The 21778-nt window shown below is 38.5% G+C and overlaps 3 protein-coding genes across 8 annotated transcripts in view; 1 reads left to right on the forward strand and 2 right to left on the reverse strand.

The window, feature by feature from the left end:
* hook1 (hook microtubule-tethering protein 1) overlaps window positions 1–3685 on the reverse strand; it is a 28558-nt gene extending 24873 nt beyond the window's left edge. The window contains exon 1 of one of the 3 annotated variants that reach the window (XM_067416876.1): window positions 3393–3685. Coding sequence is in view for 2 of the 3 variants with exons in the window: in XM_067416874.1 (XP_067272975.1) it covers window positions 1013–1054 (42 nt within the window). In the remaining variant the exon portion in view is untranslated. Of the gene's footprint in view, window positions 1–1012; window positions 1170–3392 lie in introns of those variants that run through there. The other 2 variants (XM_067416874.1, XM_067416873.1) reach the window with 2 other exon arrangements.
* Window positions 21–13684, forward strand: si:dkey-183n20.15 (RING-HC_RNF170 domain-containing protein). Of its 3 annotated transcripts, none has more exons than XM_067416877.1 (7): window positions 21–918; window positions 5626–5811; window positions 7302–7368; window positions 7550–7658; window positions 10314–10387; window positions 10529–10639; window positions 12289–13684. In XM_067416877.1, the coding sequence occupies exons 2-7, from the start codon at window positions 5786–5788 to the stop codon at window positions 12592–12594; spliced, it is 693 nt and encodes a 230-aa protein (XP_067272978.1). In that variant the 5' UTR covers window positions 21–918; window positions 5626–5785; the 3' UTR covers window positions 12595–13684. The 3 variants fall into 3 exon arrangements, with proteins under 3 accessions (XP_067272978.1, XP_067272980.1, XP_067272979.1); XM_067416879.1 differs by having other exon boundaries at window positions 5723–5811; XM_067416878.1 differs by lacking the exon at window positions 21–918 and adding an exon at window positions 2587–3149 and having other exon boundaries at window positions 5630–5811.
* Window positions 13685–14155: 471 nt separating this feature from the next.
* The window catches only part of pfas (phosphoribosylformylglycinamidine synthase), a 35296-nt gene continuing 27673 nt past the window's right edge, over window positions 14156–21778 (reverse strand). For both annotated transcript variants that reach the window (XM_067416880.1, XM_067416881.1), the window contains exons 24-30: window positions 20715–20860; window positions 20392–20599; window positions 20213–20304; window positions 18330–18444; window positions 17957–18103; window positions 15954–16094; window positions 14156–14609 (exon numbers count right to left, since the gene is read on the reverse strand). In XM_067416880.1, coding sequence (XP_067272981.1) covers window positions 14302–14609; window positions 15954–16094; window positions 17957–18103; window positions 18330–18444; window positions 20213–20304; window positions 20392–20599; window positions 20715–20860 — 1157 coding nt within the window. In that variant the 3' untranslated portion in view covers window positions 14156–14301. The remainder of the gene's footprint in view (window positions 14610–15953; window positions 16095–17956; window positions 18104–18329; window positions 18445–20212; window positions 20305–20391; window positions 20600–20714; window positions 20861–21778) is intronic.

Raw genomic sequence — 21778 nt, forward strand, 5'->3', positions numbered from 1 at the left:
TTGTTTCTTCAGTAGAACACAAATGAAGATTTTTAACTCCAACCGTTGCTCGTATAATGCATGTCAATGGGGTCTAATAAAGTTAAATTTTGGGGTAAACTATACCTTTTTTCTCAATATTTTGGCACTCTCAGATTCCAGATTTTCAAATAGCTGCATCTCGCCGAAATATAATCCTATCAACAAACCATATATCAACGGAAAGCTTAATTTATTCAGATGTATCAAAATTTCTCTCATCCTGGTTTTGTGGTCCAGGGTCACAACTGTGCAATTGAAGGTGTGTAATTCTGTCTAAAGCATTATATATGCCATTCTGTGATACAAGCAAACAAATATTGCATTTTAAGTGTGCCATACACTCCATTAAGCATTATAAACACGAGCAAGCCATTCATTCCAACAGAATGAGTGACAATACAGTACCAGAAAGACACCAAAGGGTTTAGAGATTATAGTGGTCTTTTGAACTTTACATGTCTTTATGAGAACTATTCAGAAGGACCGTACTGGTGCAGCAAACGCAATGTAAACACAGCCATGGAGCAGAGCCAAAAACAGAGCCGCGATCACGCGCCGCAGTCAAAAATCAAAGCGACATCATATTAAACCGAGACTGGAATATCTGATTGCATAAGAGACATTCCACAAATACTCTAGCTAACCAGATTACACACTTAAATCGGATGAGGAAGGAGTTGTAACTGTGACTGTTTGTGTTGTTTACATGTCTAACCGCATTCTGAGTCTGATTTATATATTGGTGTCGCGTGCTGGACGGGTGCCGCGTGGAGAAATGAGCGCATTTGTTAATGTTGTGATGATACACCGCGAACCCCGTTTGGTTTACATGGCTGCACATCTACATGTCCTATTTCCGGGACCATGGTGCCTGAAGGAAACGACTACCTGCGACAGGTAACGCTATCGTCATGGATCTGATCCCAGATACTACATAAGCGATTTCTGCTTCTGGTGATTTTTAGAGCTTAACTAAAAGACAGGATCTTACCCAAATAATCAGGCTCTCGCACAGCGTTTTATTTAAGTCCATCTCTCCTCTGTGCCAGCGGGCAAATTTTTCCGTCCACCTGTCAACAATGCGAGTTTCCCACCTGCGAGTGCTTGCCTAGCGCTCACCAGAGCTCCGCTAACGTCTATTGCGTCTACGCACAAATTCATGCGTAAAGGCTTCGTGAATGCGGGTCGCCGATCAGCGCGTGATGCGTTGATAAGGATTGGGGGATTGATGGGATCAAGAGCGCAACAGCGAGGAATCAAACACCAATGATGTTTTGAGTTCAGGACACCGTGCAGCCAATCAAAATAGAGATCTGAGAAGACTAGCAGAGCAGTGTAGGAAAATAATATTTGCAACTAATGTAATAACTGCGCATTATGTAGCCTAGCCTAATAAGTAGTACATTGTTATTTAAATAAAATTTTCATATTGTAATAATTAACAAAATGTAATACAATATTGAGCTCATTATGAGAAATGTATTACATTATAAACACCAACAACAGACATAGTCATAATTTTACTAACTTTTAAAACATAAAAAATATTATTATTCCCTTACAGTACATTTTTAAAAATAATACGTAACCTACTTAAACTACAGGAGAAATGCTGCTATTATATAATTCTATTAAACATTAAGCATTGGTATTCCTTTAAAGTACATTTAAAAATATAAATCCAGTCTTAACCTGCCTACAAAATCCACCAGATTACTGATAGGCTACTATTAATAATAATAATAATAATAATAATAATAATAATAATAATAATAATAATAATAATGATAATAACAATAATAATAATAATAATAATTGTATGAATATTTAAATCTGTTGCATTTCGCAGCTAGTTTAAAGGTGCAGTGTGTACATTCTAGCGGCATCTAGTAGTGAGGTTGTGAATTGCAAATGTCCACTGCTCACCCCTTCCTTTCTAAGCACATAGAGAAGCTACGGTGGCTGACACAAGACAAAGATGTCGTCTGAGACGGCAGAGAGGAGTTAACAGTCTGTTGAGGAGTTTTTCCGTTTATGGCCACTGTAGAAACATGACGATGCAAAATGGCGACTTCACTGTAAGGAGACCAGCAGTGTGTGTAGATAGAAACGGCTCATATATATATATATATATATATATATATATATATATATATATATATATATATATATATATATATATATATATATATATATTGTATTTTAAATTATAAATTATAAATTTTAATATTTAGCCGATTATAGGATATTTTTAAGATTTACATTTCCTCACATGATAGAAATATAGGATAATATTCATGAAAAATTTCATGTTAGAGGGGTGATGAATTGAGAAATCAACTTTCCCTTGAGCTTCTTTTTATATTTAGCGCCGGAAATGCTCATATTAGCAGGGATCATTTTTTTGGGCTTGTTTTGGGCTAGTTTTGCGTTGCAATTGGGCGGGTTTTGTTGTGAACCCTGTCTACAGAACGTGTAATTCAGTAGCCCCGCCCACTGACTCATGGAGCTGATCGGATAACTAGCCAGCAGCAATAAACATGCTGAAGAAGATAGCAAAACAAAGAACAAAGACGCTGCATAAGCTTCCTTTGGATCACAATATTAGGAATGTGTGATACTAAGTTACATTTATTTTTTATGAAGTTCCAGCTCACGACGTGTGGAAGTCTGTTTGTGTGCCCGCTTCATTTCACTGCGGAATCATTTGTAAACAAGCCTCAAGTGCTGGATTTGCAGACACAATGTTGTGCCTTCGATATTGGATCCGACGTGCAACAAACTTATGTGAGTAAAACGTCTTTTTAAAGGGGGGGTGAAACACTCAGTTTCAGTCCATCTCATGTCAATCTTGAGTACCTATAGAGTAGTATTGCATCCTTCATATCTCCGAAAAGTCTTTCGTTTTATTATATTTGTAAAAGAAATATGGGCTGTACCGAGTCTTTCCGGAAAAAACCGAGCGCCCGGAGGCGTATCATGTGGGCAGAGCTAAAGAATGACATATGCGCAAAGCGGTGACGTCCTCAAGCGTGGAGAAACCCATCTCAGCTAATAGATATGATCCAGAATCTAATTCGGAGGCTGAAATAGAAACAGCAACAGCAGGACGTCCGTCTCTGTGATAAGTACTGTATTTAGAGGCCTGTCAACATGACATGATTCGGTTTATGGACTATTGTATGCGACCAAACCTTAGTAGCAAGCAAAACGGTTTTGCACGTCAGAGTAGTGTAACGTTATAAGTTACATAGAACAGCAATGAAGTCCGTTAGTGCATTTGAATGACGAAGCACGCGATCGTGTCGTTTACTGATGTTTACATACTTGACGATAAGCACAGCACAGACATTTGAAGCAGTTTTACTTACCGGCTGCTTCCAGGACCGAACCTTTATCGCTGGGACGGCTCCGTCAAAAACACACTTCTTGGAGTGTGGAGATCCACTTTGCGATGCGTTTGAAGCATTTCTGCGTTCAAATCGGTTCAAATGCAGCGCTGCCTTCCCGGAATGCTGTGCTGAAGCGTTGAAGTCGCCTTAATGTCAAAGTGGAGGAATGAAGTGGAGCGCGGCGCGGACTATAACCGACATTAGTGTTCACGGACGACTGGATCTGCAGCTGAGAGACTGTTTACAGCGTGCATTTCCTCTCTCGCGCTAGTGACGCGCGCGCGCGCACCCTACTGGGAGAAGAGCCCGTACGGCCCGTACAAGGACCTTCCGTTCTTTTAACGTCAAGTAGACCCATACTCGAAAAAAACTCCCCGAAACTTGTGAGAAACCGGAAGGAGTATTTTTGACACAGAAATACTCTATCAAACGTCCAACATTAGTTTTTGAAACTTTGACTATGTTTAGGATGGGAATCCAAGTGTTTAACAGTGTAAAAAGCTCAGTATGCATGAAACAGCATTTCACCCCCCCTTTAATGTAGTAATAGTAGTCCGGGGGCTGTGTGTTTTCCAGACCTACCAAAACGTAAGCCCGTGGGTAGAAATTCTTTCTTGACTTGGTTGCGGGCGGTTCCCGCTTATTTTGAAATAATCTCTCAAAATAATCTCATGTGAATTTACAAGGTCATAGATATGACAGGGGAGTTGAAGCTCATTAAATATGCACATTTTATCCAATCCTAGCCGTGGGCCTTTACTTCCAAGTCTCCAGTGCGTGCCGCCCATCAAAACCCAGCGTTCAGGATAGAGCCTCAAAACCAGTGTAGAAAATAGATTATTATTTATTAATTATGATGCTTCTGAATGTAAAAAGCACACAAATGTCATTAGTTGACCTCAGACAACAGTATATAAAAAAAGAATAAGTTATGATGAAATATAATAGTTTGTCATCCAGGTAATGACCAGATTTCACTATAATGTCGTCTTGGACCAGCTAGAAATCTGTATCACATTCCCAAACAAATACATCAGCTTTAACGAGATACCTTGAATGTAAAATATCAAACATTTTTTCAATGAGTAGGGACCTTCTTATGCATTTATTCCATTTCACACAGATTCACTTCATGATCCAAAAGGGAATTATGACATAGCAGATAAGCTTCTAAACTAATGGTACATTATAAAGATAACTAGTGTAAGTCTTCAAATGAACCTCACTGGCTCTGAGTAAAATAAAATAAAAATGATATATATAAAAAAGTAAAATTGAGTTGAAATAAGGAAGAACGCAGATGTTCAGTGATTTACACAGACTTGTTTAATGTTTAAACATTAATGTCTCTCAAAGGTTTTATTATCTTTTTGATAGGTTGTGTTGTGAAGTCACATGCATTTACCTTGTATCCAACCTTATTGGATAAGACTTTACTCCAAATCCTTTGTAGATAAATTGCATTATTAGGTTTTTTCTTAACGCTCCTTGACTGACATGACACTGGACTTTAAACCATGACAGCATTCAGATTCCTATGTGGGCCAGGGGCCTTTAACCTACCCCTGCTATTTTCAGCCAATGTGACCTTGCAGTTAGGCTAAAATGAGAAAGATAAATATTAGCTTGAGAAATTTTTAGCAAAAAGGTCCAGGGCAATGCACTGATATGGTATGTGGAAGTGGCGTAACTAAGTCAATAAAGAATATTGAGATATTTATTTAATAGAAACACTCACATGTTCCGGCTACACAGTCACATACACTCAGATCGTAGGTTCAACGTATGTAATGATAATGGGGTGGGGTATTTTATTAAATTAGGTTTAGCTTTATTTAACTTGTTGGAAAAGTTGCATGAAAGTTACTGGCATCCCATCCCAGTGAAATGCCTTTCTTTGGTCATCCATATGGGTCAGTGCATTATGTTGTGTAAACTTATGGTAAACCATTGACAGGTTAACCAGACGCCTAACCTAATTAAAGTAGGAGGAGGCAACTTACAACCTGTGTCTTTGAACCTGTGATTGTGGTCACATGATAAAAATAAACCACACGAGAACGACGATTGGCCATGGCTTTGTCGAACAGCACAAATATTGTACTGTTTATACCTACCTATTGTATATCTATATTGTAATATCCATACATTTCACATTGGTGAACATATTGCAGACTCCAAGCAACTTTACTGAATTTCGAAAATCCAACAGAAAGTGTTGCCTAATCTCCAAAAAAAGGGACTGAAGTGGGACCGAAAGCCCTGGCTAATGATTAACCCGTCTGTCAAATTAACTGTGTATGGCGAAGCAGCTGAAAGCATTCCTGTCTCTGCCTTCCACGAGAGAAAGCCACTGAACTACGAACAGAAACATGCCCAGCAGCCGCAGCTTCCACAGGTGAGACGGTCTAACTATGTGTGTTTTTAATATACAGTCAGACCAAAAGTTATTCAGACAGCAGATATCATTTTGTACTAGTAGGTAGTTCACGTATGTAAGTGAGGATAGCAAAATAAAGTAAACTGTGACATATTATAATCAAAAATTCTTCATACAGTAACAAAAATGGATTGGATTAAAAGAAATTTAGGACCAAAATGATTCAGACATTTTGACCTGAGCATGTTTTTTCTTTGATTGCTAATGCGACCTTTTACACCACAGACTGAACTAAATGAAGCATTGTTTGGTCATTGGTGGACCTAAATTTATATTACACGTCTGTCCTTAAATTTAACGGTTGATTGTGATTCATTACACTTCTTTCTATCAAAGTTATCTGACATTATCAAGATGAATTTGTTCTGACAGTTTAACTCTTAGTTTTGTTCTTGTCATATTTTATCTCCACTTTCTAAACTATAGCAGTGATAATATGAGAGAAAGCTGAAGGTGTCTGAATGCATTTCGGTTTGACTGTATTTCATGCACATTTCTGTGCATGGTGATGCTAAATTGAATGTTTAAATGATGACATTCATCATGCATATGAACAAAGCAAATTATGGTTACGCTTTATTTTAAGATGTCCTTGTTACAGTGTAATTATACAGTAAAAGGGTTATGGTTAGTGGCATGCAATTATGCACAATTTACTGTTATTACTATAATATGAAGTACATATAACATGGACTGTAAAGTAAAGTGTTACCCAAATTATAATATTACATCCCAGACAGCAGCATGTGTCAGCACAGATCCGGCCCACATTTGGTACGCGCTGAAGTCACAAGTACCGGATCTGGGCCAAATTTGGTTTCAACCCAAATATGGACCCAATATATTTGTGTTCAAAATTGGGTTAAAATGTCACAGCATTTTTTTTTAGAGTGTAGAAATGTATATGCAAATAATACACTTGAAGCTATGCATGTATTATGATGAAGTGTGTGTCCTGAGACTGCAGATTTATTGTGTTATGGCAATAAAAGTCTCCACACATTAAACTATGACACCTGATTTCAACATGTCAAACTTTTTCACAGTCCCACATTTCTCAAATACATTCATATGGGGTAATGTTCACATTGGTTGTTTTGCAGACAATTTTGCAATATCTAGATATCATAAATGCAGAATATCCGGATATAATAACGGCAAATAAAGTTATTTTCATATCGAATGCAAATGCTGGCCTGGTGTAAGTCTGCCTGATATTGCGTTATCTAGTATGAGTTAATCACAGGTGTATCAGACAGCTAAGTTTAGATTTCATACGTGCTCCTCCAGATTTAGTCTAACAAGAGTACTCACTGATAAAACACGCAATACATTTTGTAACAAGATGGTTTTATTCTGATGAAGACAGTCCACCCTGAATTTGAAAAGAAAATCAGCTGTAATAAACTGTAATGCACATTCAATAACGGCATGTCTTACTTCTGAAGGTCCTCTCTACTCTCAAAGATAAGGAGTCAAGGGCAGCCACATAATCATCACGTGAACAACAGAGAGGTGAATACACACATGCACTGGACGTCAAAATCTGAGAATAATTTCCAATTACAGTGTATTTCAATTCAAATCTACAAAATTAAACATAATCCTAGAACTAAATGACATGTGTAAGTGTATTATTGTATATGCAAAAGGTACATTATTTTGAGTGTATAATCTCTTAATTTTATACTTGCAGGATTTGCCTAAAATGTGGTCACCAGCAAGCAACAGGGATGTCCACTGCCCCGTGTGTTTACAGATCGCCAGCTATCCTGTCGAGACAAACTGTGGGCATCTTTTCTGTGGTGTGTGTCACCAACTGCACAATCATCATTAAAAAAGAAAAAAAACTCAGATCTTAGTGTTTCATAATGTTAATCATCACAGGCTGGTTCACTTCATGTGCTCAAGACTAGAGTTACTGGGGCCAGTTGCATAAACATAGAAATGATGTTAAGATCTCGGATGACCTAGTCGAGGGACAGACAAATTAGAGCAATATATGTTTTTTAGTAACTGACTCAAAAAAAGACATGGACAGCCTTAAAGAAAAAAAATGGATGCCTAATCTGTAAGACTAGTCTGACTGGTTCATGCAACCCTGGTGTACTGCGAGAGAGCAGATGGTGGTGGGCGTTTAACCTCCAAATGCTGAACACTTACCCAGTCATGTGACTCTCCAGTGTTGTGCATGGAGTTTAATATTATACTGTTACCATAGTTACGAAAGTCGAGCCTCTCACCTGACCCAGATCACGTGAATACACACTCAGAGAGGGAACATTTGTAGATTTACTTTAATAGCAAACTACAGGGTTAATATAAAATTCAAAACGTTGTACCATAACATTGTAATCCTTGCATCACTTTAAATAAGCTCAATAAAGAGACTGAAATAAAGTACAGCAATAAAAATGAGTAGTAAAAATAGATATGTGGTGATACACACATCTATATTTTTGATTCAATCAATTGTTCCATTCCAATATCTGTTGTTATTATTATTCTTACTTCTAGTCATAGGAATTTTACTAAATATATAAAAAGTAGTGCACCTGAGCAATTCATTAATGTTCATAAAATATTTCCTTTGATAAAAAAAAGTCGACTTGGATATGCTAGATTTACCTGAATCAAAAACATGATCAAATAAACATAGCTTAGCAACAAACCATATTTTTGTATGATTTTAACATAATGTGGATAATGGAATTCAAATTACATTTCTGAGTCACCAAAGTCAGTGTATTTCAATGGAAAAGGTCATTTAAGGGAAACATCCGATAAAAATGGTTTAGAATAAACTATTGCAAATACATACATTTCTGTTTGCCAAGAAGACAATTTTATTGAGTTGGTCCAAATCAAGTTAATTCAGTGGGTCCAACTCTATTAAATTAAGTTGGTCCAACTCAGTTGGTTTGGTCCAATTTCATAGAGTTAGTCAAATTGAATTTAATTGGTCTAATTTTATAGAGTTAGGGTGCTTTCACATCTCTAGTTCGGTTCATTTGCTCCGAACCAAGGGCAAACAATTATACATTGTTGCATTTTTCAGATTTTTTGGTTCCTTTTCACACCTCACTGATTGCTTTGGTCCGAACCAATTGAAACGAACCAAAACGCAGGCACGTGACAACATCCACATCACTCATTGGCCATGGCGTATTTCCTAAACTGCTATTCGATTGGACAGAATTTACGTGTGGGAAAATTCCAGCAGAAGAGGCAAAGCCAGCAAACAATAATAACAGTATGGAGAGACGACTGCGCGGGCCACTTTTGTCCCTGGCCATAATCTACTACACTGTGTGTATTTACCACAGTATGCAAACAATACATTTCTATGATGAAGCGCGGATGCGACATGAAAACAACGCTCTAATGCACTGCAGACGCTGAGAGCGCATCGCTCGTCACTTCAAGAGGAGGCGTGCATTAATTATTAACTCTTGACATGCTTCCATCTTCCGAAAATATTGCCAACGATCTATCAGGTAATAATGTCATGCACACAATGTCAGCGCAGCTAACTACGGCAGCTGGTTCAGTCCAAAAATCAGTACTTTTGCAGTTGGTTCTGTTCGAGGTCGGATCACGTTCTCACCAGAAACAAACCACCCCAGAGTTCGTTTGAAATCGTACCGAGACCAGCTCTTGGTCTCGGTACGCTTGTTTGGTCCGCTTTTGGTGCGCACCTGAGTGCGATTGCTGCTTTCAGACCTGACCAAACGAACCGCACCAAAGAGGGAAACGAACTCTAGTACGATTCAACCGAACTAAATGAGGCAGGTGTGAAAGCACCCTTAGTCCAATTTAATTTAATAGAGTTGGTCCAATTTCATAGAGTTAAAACATTTCATTGGAATATCAGTTTTATTCATCATTATAGTATATAATGAACAAATAAAACAAGACTGGTGTGCCTAAAGCTAAAACAAAAGCACCAATCTCCTGCATAATGGTAACCACAAAATTAAAAATGACCTTTTATTACTAATTACTAAATTTACTCTCCTAATGCAGTCCCTTGCAAAGCATGCTGGGAACTACACATCTATTTCCCATGGATTCATGGATATTAAGTAAACTTCAGTTTCAAATATATTAGTTTGACTGAACACAATTAAATTAAGTTGTGACAAAATGTAAAACAAAATTGTGTTACTTTAATTTTAATCAATTAAACTAAACAAGAGGCAAAAAACCAATGAACGCATGTGCTGAAGGCGCTCCTCTTTCCTAAATCCAACTAAACTGAGTTGGTCAAACTTTTATAGATGACACTATTTCATTATTTTATGTTTGACTGATTAAATATAAACACATATTATTCCCTAATTAGATATGTTTAAGTAAAGTGAACAACATTTAAATATGTCACATCATACCTACGAAGGACCTGACCTTGTAAAGTAGAGGCCAATGCTTATCTGTCTTCTGTCTCTTTCCCTCTCTAGCACCATGTCTGATATCTTACTGGAAACATTGCTCCTGGTTAGATGCCATCAGCTGCCCTTTGTGCAGACAGACGGTAAGAGATTTCTCAAGAAGATTAGATGGATAAACCTCTCATTGTATCTAATGTCTTTTATTACATAGACAACAACTATAATCAAAGAGTTGTGGTTTCCTCTCATTAAATTTGTTGTCATTATTCTTTATACTCACTCAGGTGAATCAGATGTGCCGTCTCTTCAGTGAGGACAGAGCGGACTGTAAAGAGAGAGAAGTGCTGAGACATGTCAGAGACTATAACAAGCGCTACTCTGGAGCTCCAAGACAGGTGAATACTCAGAGCATGCCCTGTTTCACTCAGACGGGAACATTATTACAAATGTCATACGAGTGATTCTATAATTGGAGATACATTTTGCATTTCAAAACCTTTCAGTATCTTATTAAAAACATATTCAATTTAAATAAATCAGTGTTTGCCAAACACAAGTTACTTCCTTTTTTTATTTCAAGCAAAAAAGTTATGTCTTAATAGAATTGTCAACTCTGTTACAGACAAATTAGGCAATGTGTAAAAATAACATCGGTAACAGGAATGACAATTTTAAACTTTTTAGCCAAAACCTCAAAAGTTTTGAGAAATGTAATACGTCTTTGCTGATTAAAAATATTTAAACAAATCTTTCTGACAGCATAAATGCTAAGAGCACGTGACACTCATGAAATCACAACCCCAAAATATTGAGTTTTGCCGTTTTTTTAGCCTGGGGAAACAAGCCAGACAACTTCCGGCAAATTTAGATTTGCTCTGCAAGTAACTAAGTTACTTTTGAGAACGGTCGGTTGTAACCAGGCTAGCGTTTTTTGGGTGTAAGAATCTTTTAGATTCAAATATTTTCTCATAGAGCACATACCTTTCAGTGACACAGAAGTAATAATAATAATAATTCATTACATTTATATAGCGCTTTTCTAGGCACTCAAAGCTCTTTACATAGAAGGGGGAATCTCCTCAACCACCACCAATGTGCAGCACCACCTGGATGATGCGACGGCAGCCATATTGCGCCGGAACGCTCACCACACACCAGCTGATTGGTGGAGAGGAGACCGACCGAGTGATGAAGCCAATCAGGATATGGGGATTATTAGGAGGCCATGATGGACAGGGGCCAATGGGCACATTTGGGATTTGTAATGACCACAGAGAGTCATCATTTCCTGTTTCTAACATAATTATGAGGAATAATTCACCAAAGGCAAAGTATGGTACGGTAATAGAATTGACGCAAGATTTATGGACGCACGTTGTTATAAGATTCAAGTTATTTTCAAACAATTTATTATTGTGGAATGAAGAAAATTACTTAGGGTTTTTATAAATAAAATAAATGAAATATTACCACAATAAAAGTAAAATAAAATATTTTAATTACACAATGATACGTGATAGAAAAAAAAGAAATTAATTCAGACAAGAAATCATGATTTTCAGCTATATCAGACACTTTTTTCAGAAAATATTGTATTATGTCCTGTAACATCTTGAAAATTTCATTACATTTTAAAAAAGCTGGAAAAAAATATTGACTTTGGACACAAAATGTACCTGCAAATATTGAATCACCCATATAAATGCATTTATTCTGTTTCTTGCAAAGTCGGACTGAGACATTGTGATTGTAAGAGCTCGGCCTTATCCTTTTTTGTCGACAAGCCTGTGCCGCTTCCTGTAAACCAAATGCAGTGAGCATTATTACTTCTCAGCAGAGTTAATCATTTTATTTGCTCAGGACAATATCACATTACCACACCCATTTCAGTTCCCGGTGCCACAAAGGTTGTGAAACCGCAGGCATTGTTGCCTGTTGGAAGACACCCACGCATGTTTTTATTGTTCAAATACACGTCATACACTGATATCCCACACGTGCAAGGTCATATGCTGCAATATAATTGTGATCGTTTTCTTTCTAGGTAAAGGACTACCTGTGTGATACACCTCTCTTCCTGCTCTTGCTGGTGAGAGGGCTGGGGAACATGGGCGGCCTGGTGTGGCTGTTTCTCTTGAGGGTGGCTGTCTGTGGATTCGGTGCCGCCTTGTCCTTGGCCTCCCCACTGGAGACTCTTCCTGGGCCGTTGAGCAGCGTGCTGGGCATGCTGGATGATTTTGTAGTGGTCTTCCTTCTGCTCATCTGCATTATCAACATTAACCAACAGATGGGGCCACAGAGGACAGGGACACACTCGGTCACGCAGGGTGTGCTGACCGACACATTGTAGAGGACACTGATAATGTGCTTGCTAGCATGTTGAAATGACACTAATCAACCTTTTTGGCAAAGGTTAACCACGTGATGACCTGCTGCACTTTGGTCTTAGTGAACATAGAGGTCTGATGTTATTTAAACCAGGCAATTTAAAGGAACTGTATGTAAGAAATACATTTAAATGAATCATAAAATGGCCCTGATATGTCACTAGACTTTAAGAAATAATGTTCATTTCAAATACTGATATCACTGACAACAGTAGTCCGGCCAGGATATTGTCATTTAAAAGTTGTTGTTGCAGCCCTCAACTGGTGTTGATGTTGTCATGTTGTGTTTTGGCCGGAAGCTCCGCCCTCCACCTATCGACCAATCACAAAGTCAGTAGTGTTTCGGCATACGGGTTGCCAGATCTGCTCTAGTTACCATAGTTGCAGATCTACAAACATGCCAATCTGGCAACCTCGAGTCAGGGGGAGGGGGAAACACCTGCAGTACCAGTTTTGGCCACAATCTTACATACACTTCCTTTAAGGCGTTTAATTAGGTGGATTGTACATAATACTGTGCTTTTGTAAATATTCAAGTTTCTAATAAATACTTATTTATATATGTTTTGTTTAATCGCTTAACTTGCACACAAAGAAAGCCCAGACATGACACACAAAAATGGGTTAATCAAGAATGTTTTAATACTTTGAAAGCGTTTGTAGCGTTTGATCAATCCAGCTTTTTCAGTGGAATGTTAATTATTTCTGGAATGTATATTTTGGACTTTTTAATAAAAATATGGGGACACTCTCAATGCAATTCAAACTGCCCATTATGTATTTAGACATGCATATGTAGAGGCTTCATGTGAATTCTTCCAGAGTATACAATTATCCAGATCTGAATTATAAATATGCATGAATGTAAAATTTTCAAAGGTCAGTCCAAGAACATTCAAAACTCTCTAATAACTATTAAAGGGTTAGTTCACCCAAAAAGGAAAATTCTGTCAATAATTACTTACCCTTATTTCGTTCGACACCTGTCAGACCTCCGTTCATCTTCAGACACAGATGAAGATATTAGTGTTGAAATCCGATGGCTCAGAAAGGCCTTCATTGACACCAATGTCATTTCCTCTCTCATGACCCATAAAGGCACTAAAGATGTCGTTATAAAGCCCATCTCACTACAGCAGCTCTACAATCATTTTATGAAGCGACGAGAATAGTTTTTGTGCGCAAAACCCCCCGTTTTTGTGCGCAAAACCCCCCGAAATAACGACTTGTATAGTGATAGGCCGATTTCAAAACAAAGTTTCAAACATATATGAATCAGCGTATTGATTCATGATTCGGCTCACCAATGTCTGAATCGTGAATCGATACGCTGATTCGTAACGCTTTGAAACTTTGTTTTGAAATGTCGCCTTATAAAATGATTGTAGAGCCGCTGTAGTGAGATGGGCTTTGTAACGACGTCTTTAGTGCCTTTATGGGTCTTGAGAGAGGAAATGACATTGGTGTCAATGAAGGCCTTTCTGAGCCATCAGATTTTTTAACACAATTATCTTAATTTGTGTTCTGAAGATGAACGGAGGGCTTACAGGTGTGGAACGACATTAGGGTAAGAAATGAATGACAGAATTGTCCTTTTTGGGTGAACTAACCCTTTAATTAGTTGACTAGTCTTTCTTTATCATCTATCACTAATGTGCTGTGGCATATCTCTATGAGTCCTGACACCAGGCGGCTGCGTTACGGAACATGCTAAGCCACGGTGAGGGATCCAGGGATCGGCTGAGGTGACGAGGAGCCCAGGCCCACTGCCAGCCCAGCACGGCCCGCTCCGGATGGGGCATCATGGCCAGGTGCCGGCCATCAGCAGAGCAGATGCCTGCTACACCTTGTGCAGAACCATTGGGGTTCATGGGATAGATTTCAGTAGGGCTGCCCGAGTCATCCACATAACGCAGAGGAGCTAAAGAGGCGCCGATCAGCTTCTGCTGAGCCTCAGGAGAACGAAACTGCATCAGACCTGTGGCACAAAAGACTGGTGTTTTTAACACACTCCCCGCCATAGACAGAACTTTCTGTTTTTTCAGTGTTAAACGCTAGGGGGTGCTATGACATCTAATACTGAATCTTCTGATCAAAGCACATGCGAAGAAGACACAGAAACATGTGATATCATATGCATATGTAAAATGATCATCCAGATTAAACAGCATTTAAATAAATAAATAAAAAATCAGCCTAATGTTAGTGAATGAAATGTCGACCCAGGACGAGCTACAGGACTCTGCAAGCATTAGGGGTGCTGATGGACTCGATTTACTCCATCTATGTTTGATCTATGGATGCACCGAATCCTGGATTCGGCTTCGGACAAATATTGGGCTTTTTGACGGGTTCAGTTTCTGCCAAACCTTAGAATGTTTTTCCACTGCACCAAACACTAGGCTTGCACTACACGCGCTATGCTGGTCGACGTAATGTCGCCGCCGTTTATTATGGGAAGTTGTTTACATGGCGGACCGTTCGAATGCAGTAGGCTGTGAGAAAGTGAAAATGAAACTCGTGAGCAGAAAAAGTGTTGTTTGGCAGTACTTTCAGTCAAAAGAAGGCGAGTCAAGCTACATGTTCAATTTGCAATGAAGATGTGCCTCGTGGTGGGAAGGACCCGACAAAATACACAACATCGCCGCTGTTAAAACATTTGTGTATGAAACATCCAAAAGAATACGACTTGTGCATGAAGAAATCTACAGGCAGCAGCCAAAATGCAGAAACTTCAGGTACGGCAAAGAAAGGACATGGGATTATAAATCTAAAAGGATAATATTTTGGATATTGATTGGATCTTGAGATAGGGTAAACATATAGGCAAATCAAAATATTTTTTCCCATTTGTCATCCTGTCATAATGTTGGCTATTATTATTATTTTTTTTAACAGTTAAAATAAAAGAAAATGAAAAATACACTAATGTGGATGTTGTTTACTTCACTAATGTGTTTACTGTGTTAATGGACTGAGGATGGGAGTAGGATTCGGTATTTGGTTTCGAATTCGGCAGAATCTTAACCAGTGGATTTGGTATTCGGCCGAACCCCAAAAATGTGATTTCAGTGCATCCCTAGTTTAATCATCGCTCCGAATCTGATCCAGATGTAGTCTTTGATAAAAACTCATTCAACATTTAAGTGTTGATAAAAAATAATTCATGAAGCTAGAATAAAACAAGGGTCTGTTCTTTTTTTTTTTGGGATAAAAAATGTTGATACAGGCAAAATATTTGATATGTTCAGATATTCATACAACTAAATGTTCTGCACTTGTTAAATACAGTGTTGTGGACAGTAATGGACAGATTTCTAACCTTCTCCATGAGCGACCCAAACACCCAGAGCAGAGCCCTCCATTCCCCTAAGCATGATGGCCGGAGAGGACAGGACGCCCACACTCACAAACCTCGACTCGAAACGACCAGACTTGTTATGTGTCAGAGTAACGTCAGAACCTACAATTGAAATGAATAAAAGAAGATATATATACAGTCTTGTTCAAAATAATAGCAGTACAATGTGACTAACCAGAATAATCAAGGTTTTTAGTATATTTTTTTATTGCTACGTGGCAAACAAGTTACCAGTAGGTTCAGTAGATTGTCAGAAAACAAATGAGACCCAGCATTCATGATATGCACGCTCTTAAGGCTGTGCAATTGGGTAATTAGTTGAAAGGGGTGTGTTCAAAAAAATAGCAGTGTCTACCTTTGACTGTACAAACTCAAAACTATTTTGTACAAACATTTTTTTTTTCCTGGGATTTAGCAATCCTGTGAATCACTAAACTAATATTTAGTTGTATGACCACAGTTTTTTAAAACTGCTTGACATCTGTGTGGCATGGAGTCAACCAACTTGTGGCACCTCTCAGCTGTTATTCCACTCCATGATTCTTTAACAACATTCCACAATTCATTCACATTTCTTGGTTTTGCTTCAGAAACAGCATTTTTGATATCACGCCACAAGTTCTCAATTGGATTAAGGTCTGGAGATTGGGCTGGCCACTCCATGACATTAATTTTGTTGGTTTGGAACCAAGACTTTGCCCGTTTACTAGTGTGTTTTGGGTCATTGTCTTGTTGAAACAACCGTTTCAAGGGCATGTCCTCTTCAGCATAGGGCAACATGACCTCTTCAAGTATTTTAACATATGCAAACTGATCCATGATCCCTGGTATGCGATAAATAGGCCCAACACCATAGTAGGAGAAACATGCCCATATCATGATGCTTGCACCTCCATGCTTCACTGTCTTCACTGTGTACTGTGGCTTGAATTCAGAGTTTGGGGGTCGTCTCACAAACTGCCTGTGGCCCTTGGACCCAAAAAGAACAATTTTACTCTCATCAGTCCACAAAATGTTCCTCCATTTCTCTTTAGGCCAGTTGATGTGTTCTTTGGCAAATTGTAACCTCTTCTGCACATGCCTTTTTTTTAACAGAGGGACTTTGCGGGGGATTCTTGAAAATAGATTAGCTTCACACAGACGTCTTCTAACTGTCACAGTACTTACAGGTAACTCCAGACTGTCTTTGATCATCCTGGAGGTGATCATTGGCTGAGCCTTTGCCATTCTGGTTATTCTTCTATCCATTTTGATGGTTGTCTTCCGTTTTCTTCCACGTCTCTCTGGTTTTGCTCTCCATTTTAAGGCATTGGAGATCATTTTAGCTGAACAGCCTATCATTTTTTGCACCTCTTTATAGGTTTTCCCCTCTCTAATCAACTTTTTAATCAATGTACGCTGTTCTTCTGAACAATGTCTTGAACGACCCATTTTCCTCAGCTTTCAAATGCATGTTCAACAAGTGTTGGCTTCATCCTTAAATAGGGGCCACCTGATTCACACCTGTTTCTTCACAAAATTGATGACCTCAGTGATTGAATGCCACACTGCTATTTTTTTGAACACACCCCTTTCAACTAATTCAACTAATTGCCCAATTGCACAGCCTTAAGAGCGTGCATATCATGAATGCTGGGTCTTGTTTGTTTTCTGAGAATCTACTGAACCTACTGGTAACTTGTTTGCCACGTAGCAATAAAAAAATATACGAAAAACCTTGATTATTCTGGTTAGTCACATTGTACTGCTATTATTTTGAACAAGACTGTATATATATATATATATATATATATATATATATATATATATATATATATATATATATATATATATATATAAATAATGTTTAATTTATTAAAAATGAAATAAAGTGAAAGTAATTATAAAAAAAGGAAGTGAGGAAACTCTTCAGGCTGTGATAGTCATTTACACACATGGATGAGACTAAAAGTTGTCACTCTTACCTCCATCCTCTCTTTCACCCACCCATCCCAGCAAAGCCAGAAGCTGACATCCGTTACACACGCCTAGACTCAGCGTGTCTTCACGATTGCGGAAGCGCTCAAACTCCTCACGAGCCTTGGGGTTAAAGGTCACTGTTGCAGCCCAACCTGATTAATAACAGAAAGTCAATACATCTTCAGCTGGAGAACAAGTGCAAAGAAGTGCTCAGTTTCATCATGCAGAGTGGAGAGGCCAGTACGAAATAACCTATGAGTCGGGTCACCAATCTAAGCTCATCGAAACATTCAATACTTGTTATTATATAGCAGAACTATCATACAGTTCAGCAGTGATATGTAAGAGTGCTGCAACATGCAATAGTGTGATTTTCACCTTTAGCTGACCCCAGCACATCTGCATAGCTGAAGCCACCCACAAACACCACGGCTCGGAAGGGGTCAAGGGTCGTGGAGCCTGAGCACAGGTCCTGCATTGTGACATCCCACACCTATAAAAGGAAAAAAGCCTAAATAAATCAAACTCAGTCTTGTCAAAGGGGGGGTGAAACACTCAGTTTCAGTCAATCTCATGTCAATCTTGAGTACCTATAGAGTAGTATTGCATCCTTCATATCTCCAAAAAGTCTTTAGTTTTATCATATTTATAAAAGAAATATGGGCTGTACCGAGTCTTTCCGGAAAAAAACGAGCGCCTGGAGGCGTATCGTGTGGGCGGAGCTAAAGAATGACGAATGTGCACAAAGCGGTGATGTCCTCAAGCGTGGAGAAACCCATCTATCTCAGCTAATACAGATAATGATCCACATTCCACAATCAAATCTGAGGCTGAAATAAATTGAACAGGAGAAACGGCAACATCAGGACGTCCGTCTCTGTGGTATGTACTGTATTTAGGGGCCTTTGTGTGTCTTTACGCGCAGTTTATGAGGACATGATTCGGTTTATGGACTATTGTATGTGACTAGACCTTAGAGGTAGCAAGCAAAGCGGTTTTGCACATCAGAGTCAGACTAGTGTTATACAGAACAACAATGGAGTCCGTTAGCGCATTTGAATGACAAAGCACGCGATCGTGTCGTTTACTGATGTTTACTCATGCGACGATAGCCAACAGCACAGACATTTGAAGCAGTTTTACTCACCGGCTGCTTCCAAAGCAGGACCGAACCTTTATCGCTGGGACCGCTCCGTCAAAAACACACTTCTTTGGTATGATTTGGTGAAGTCCTGTGACAGCAGTGACCGTGGAAATCCACTTTGCGACGCGACTGAAGCGATGCCTTGAAGCTTCCCGTCATTTCTGCGTTCAAATCGGTTCAAATGCAGCGCTGCCTTCCCAGAATGCTGTGCTGAAGCGTTGAAGTCGCTCGACGTCACCCATAGGAATAAAGTGGAGCGCGGCGCGACAGAAGTGTTCACGGACGACTGGATCTGCACCTGAGAGACTGTTTACGGCGTGCATTTCCTCTGTCACCCTCTAGTTACGCGGGCGCACCCTACCGGGAGAAGAGCCCGTACGGCCCATACAAGGACTTTCCGATCTATTTAACGTCAAGTAGACCCATACTCGAAAAAAACTCTCCGAAACTTGTGAGAAACTGGGAGTATTTTTAACACAGAAATACTCCATCAAACGTCCAATATTAGTTTTTGAAACTTTGACTATGTTTAGGATGGGAATCCAAGTCTTTAAAGGTGTAAAAAGCTCAGTTTGCATGAAACAGCATTTCACCCCCCCTTTAACATTAAACATTGTGCAAGAAAACAAGCAGCATTTGTGGTACTAGTGAACAAATATGCTAAAAGATTATTTTTATTGTAATATCCAAGGAATAATTGGTTGTTATTTGAACGTATTTTAAGCATATAGGCTATATTAATGTGTATGGGACTATGTTAATGTATTTACACACATGATCCTTACACAGCAAAGCAACTCAAAATCATGATACATTCCTTTTATTTTATTTTTATAAATACCTTTTTTCACAAAAAAATTACAGTAAAAACTAATGTTGTGAAATATTACTATGACTTAAAATAACTTTTTTGATTTTAATATATTTTAAAAATGTAATCTATTCCTGTGATCAAAGCTGAATTTTCAGCATCATTCCTCCAGTCTTCAGTCTCACATGATCCTTCAGAAATCATTCTGATATGAGGATTTGGAGCTCAAGTAACATTTTTTATTATTATTATCAATGTTCAAGTTACTTAACTACAAATCAGTCAATTTTCTAGGAGCGTCTTTACCTCGAATCCAGCCATGAACAGAGAAGCGGACATCTCTCGGTCTCCATTACTGCCTTCCTCTCTCACAACAGCTACGCAAGGTTTCCCTGAAGCTGAAGCACAATACAAATATCTTAATATACAGGTCAAGTATGAATAAAGGAAAGATGCATGATTGTGAAATGGGTCCATGGTCTCACCAAGCTCTTTAATGATGGGTGTTTGGGAGGGGTCAAAGGTGAGTTTGAGGTATGGCTGTGTGCGAGAAGAAAGCCCTTCTTCTTCCTCTTGCACACACAGTGGATTAGCCTGCAGTCGCTCCAGCTGAAAACTAGTGCTTTCCCAAATCGCCCTCAGTGTGGGCAGACGCTCATCCAGCACTTCCTGTCCACGAAGACTCACTCTGACCTACAAGACCGTATGGGGAAGTAATCAACAGTTATTGAACACTTTGCCGTGTAATAATACCCCATTGGACTCAAGCATGCATATTATGCTTTTAGATGACAAAATCTCAGCTCACCTTGGCATCAGGTCCAAAACCAGAAGTTGTGCCAATTCTGTGACACACGAGACCAGCATCTGTGTATCTCTGACAGACACTCGAAGCATTGCTCTTACACACCTCCAAAACCAGACCAAGCTCCTCTGAAAACAGAGCGTCCATCACTGAAAGAGACGTGAGGAAATGTTTATAGCCATGATTTTCCATCCCAGCGGCAAATTTTATCTTGTGAAAACTATGAATAAATTGCTAAAAATAAATTGGGAATAAAGCAGAACTTCTGCCCTGTGCGCTCAAGAGACTATTGAAACTATTACATAGCTGAAATAGAATAACATATAAATATAATATATTAAAAAACAAATGAAAACTAGAAAATAAGGTATTTAATTGAAGTATGATTCAAACGGAAAAATATAAATTAAAGCTAAATATTTTTTTTTTTAATGAAAAGTACATACAATTACTAAATTATAATATATTACTAAAACCAACTAAAATGGAAATAAAAATATTGCTATAATAGTTTTTTTTTTTTTTTTAATGCAATGCAATGCCTTCTTACCTAGGACAAAAATCACAAATGTATAGTGATATATTTAACCCTTATAAGCCATCTTATAAGGGTCTTTTTGACACCAAATGATGTTTGCTGAAGAAAATAAATAAATACAAAATGACATGAGACTTGATGTGGTGGTTGACACTTGCTAGCTCTACAAGTAAAAAAAAAAATCAACTGGAATGATATCTGGTCGTATGTTAGATATCTGGAAGTATGAAAAAAAAAAAAAAAAAAAAAAATTGACAATCAGGATGTTAGCCCCACCCACCCACACACACACACAAACACACACACACACACACACACACACACACACACACACACACACACACACACGTTGGTCTATGTGGTTTACAGGGACTCTCCATAGGCGTAATGGTTTTTTTACTGTACAAACCGTATTTACTATCCCCTTACACTGCCCCAGCCCCTAAACCTACCCATCACAGGAAACATTCAGCATTTTTACTTTCTCAAAAAAACATCATTTAGTGTGTTTTTAAAGCTATTTGAATTA

The sequence above is a fragment of the Pseudorasbora parva genome, chromosome 15 (assembly GCF_024679245.1).
Source record: "Pseudorasbora parva isolate DD20220531a chromosome 15, ASM2467924v1, whole genome shotgun sequence".
Lineage (NCBI taxonomy): Eukaryota > Metazoa > Chordata > Actinopteri > Cypriniformes > Gobionidae > Pseudorasbora > Pseudorasbora parva.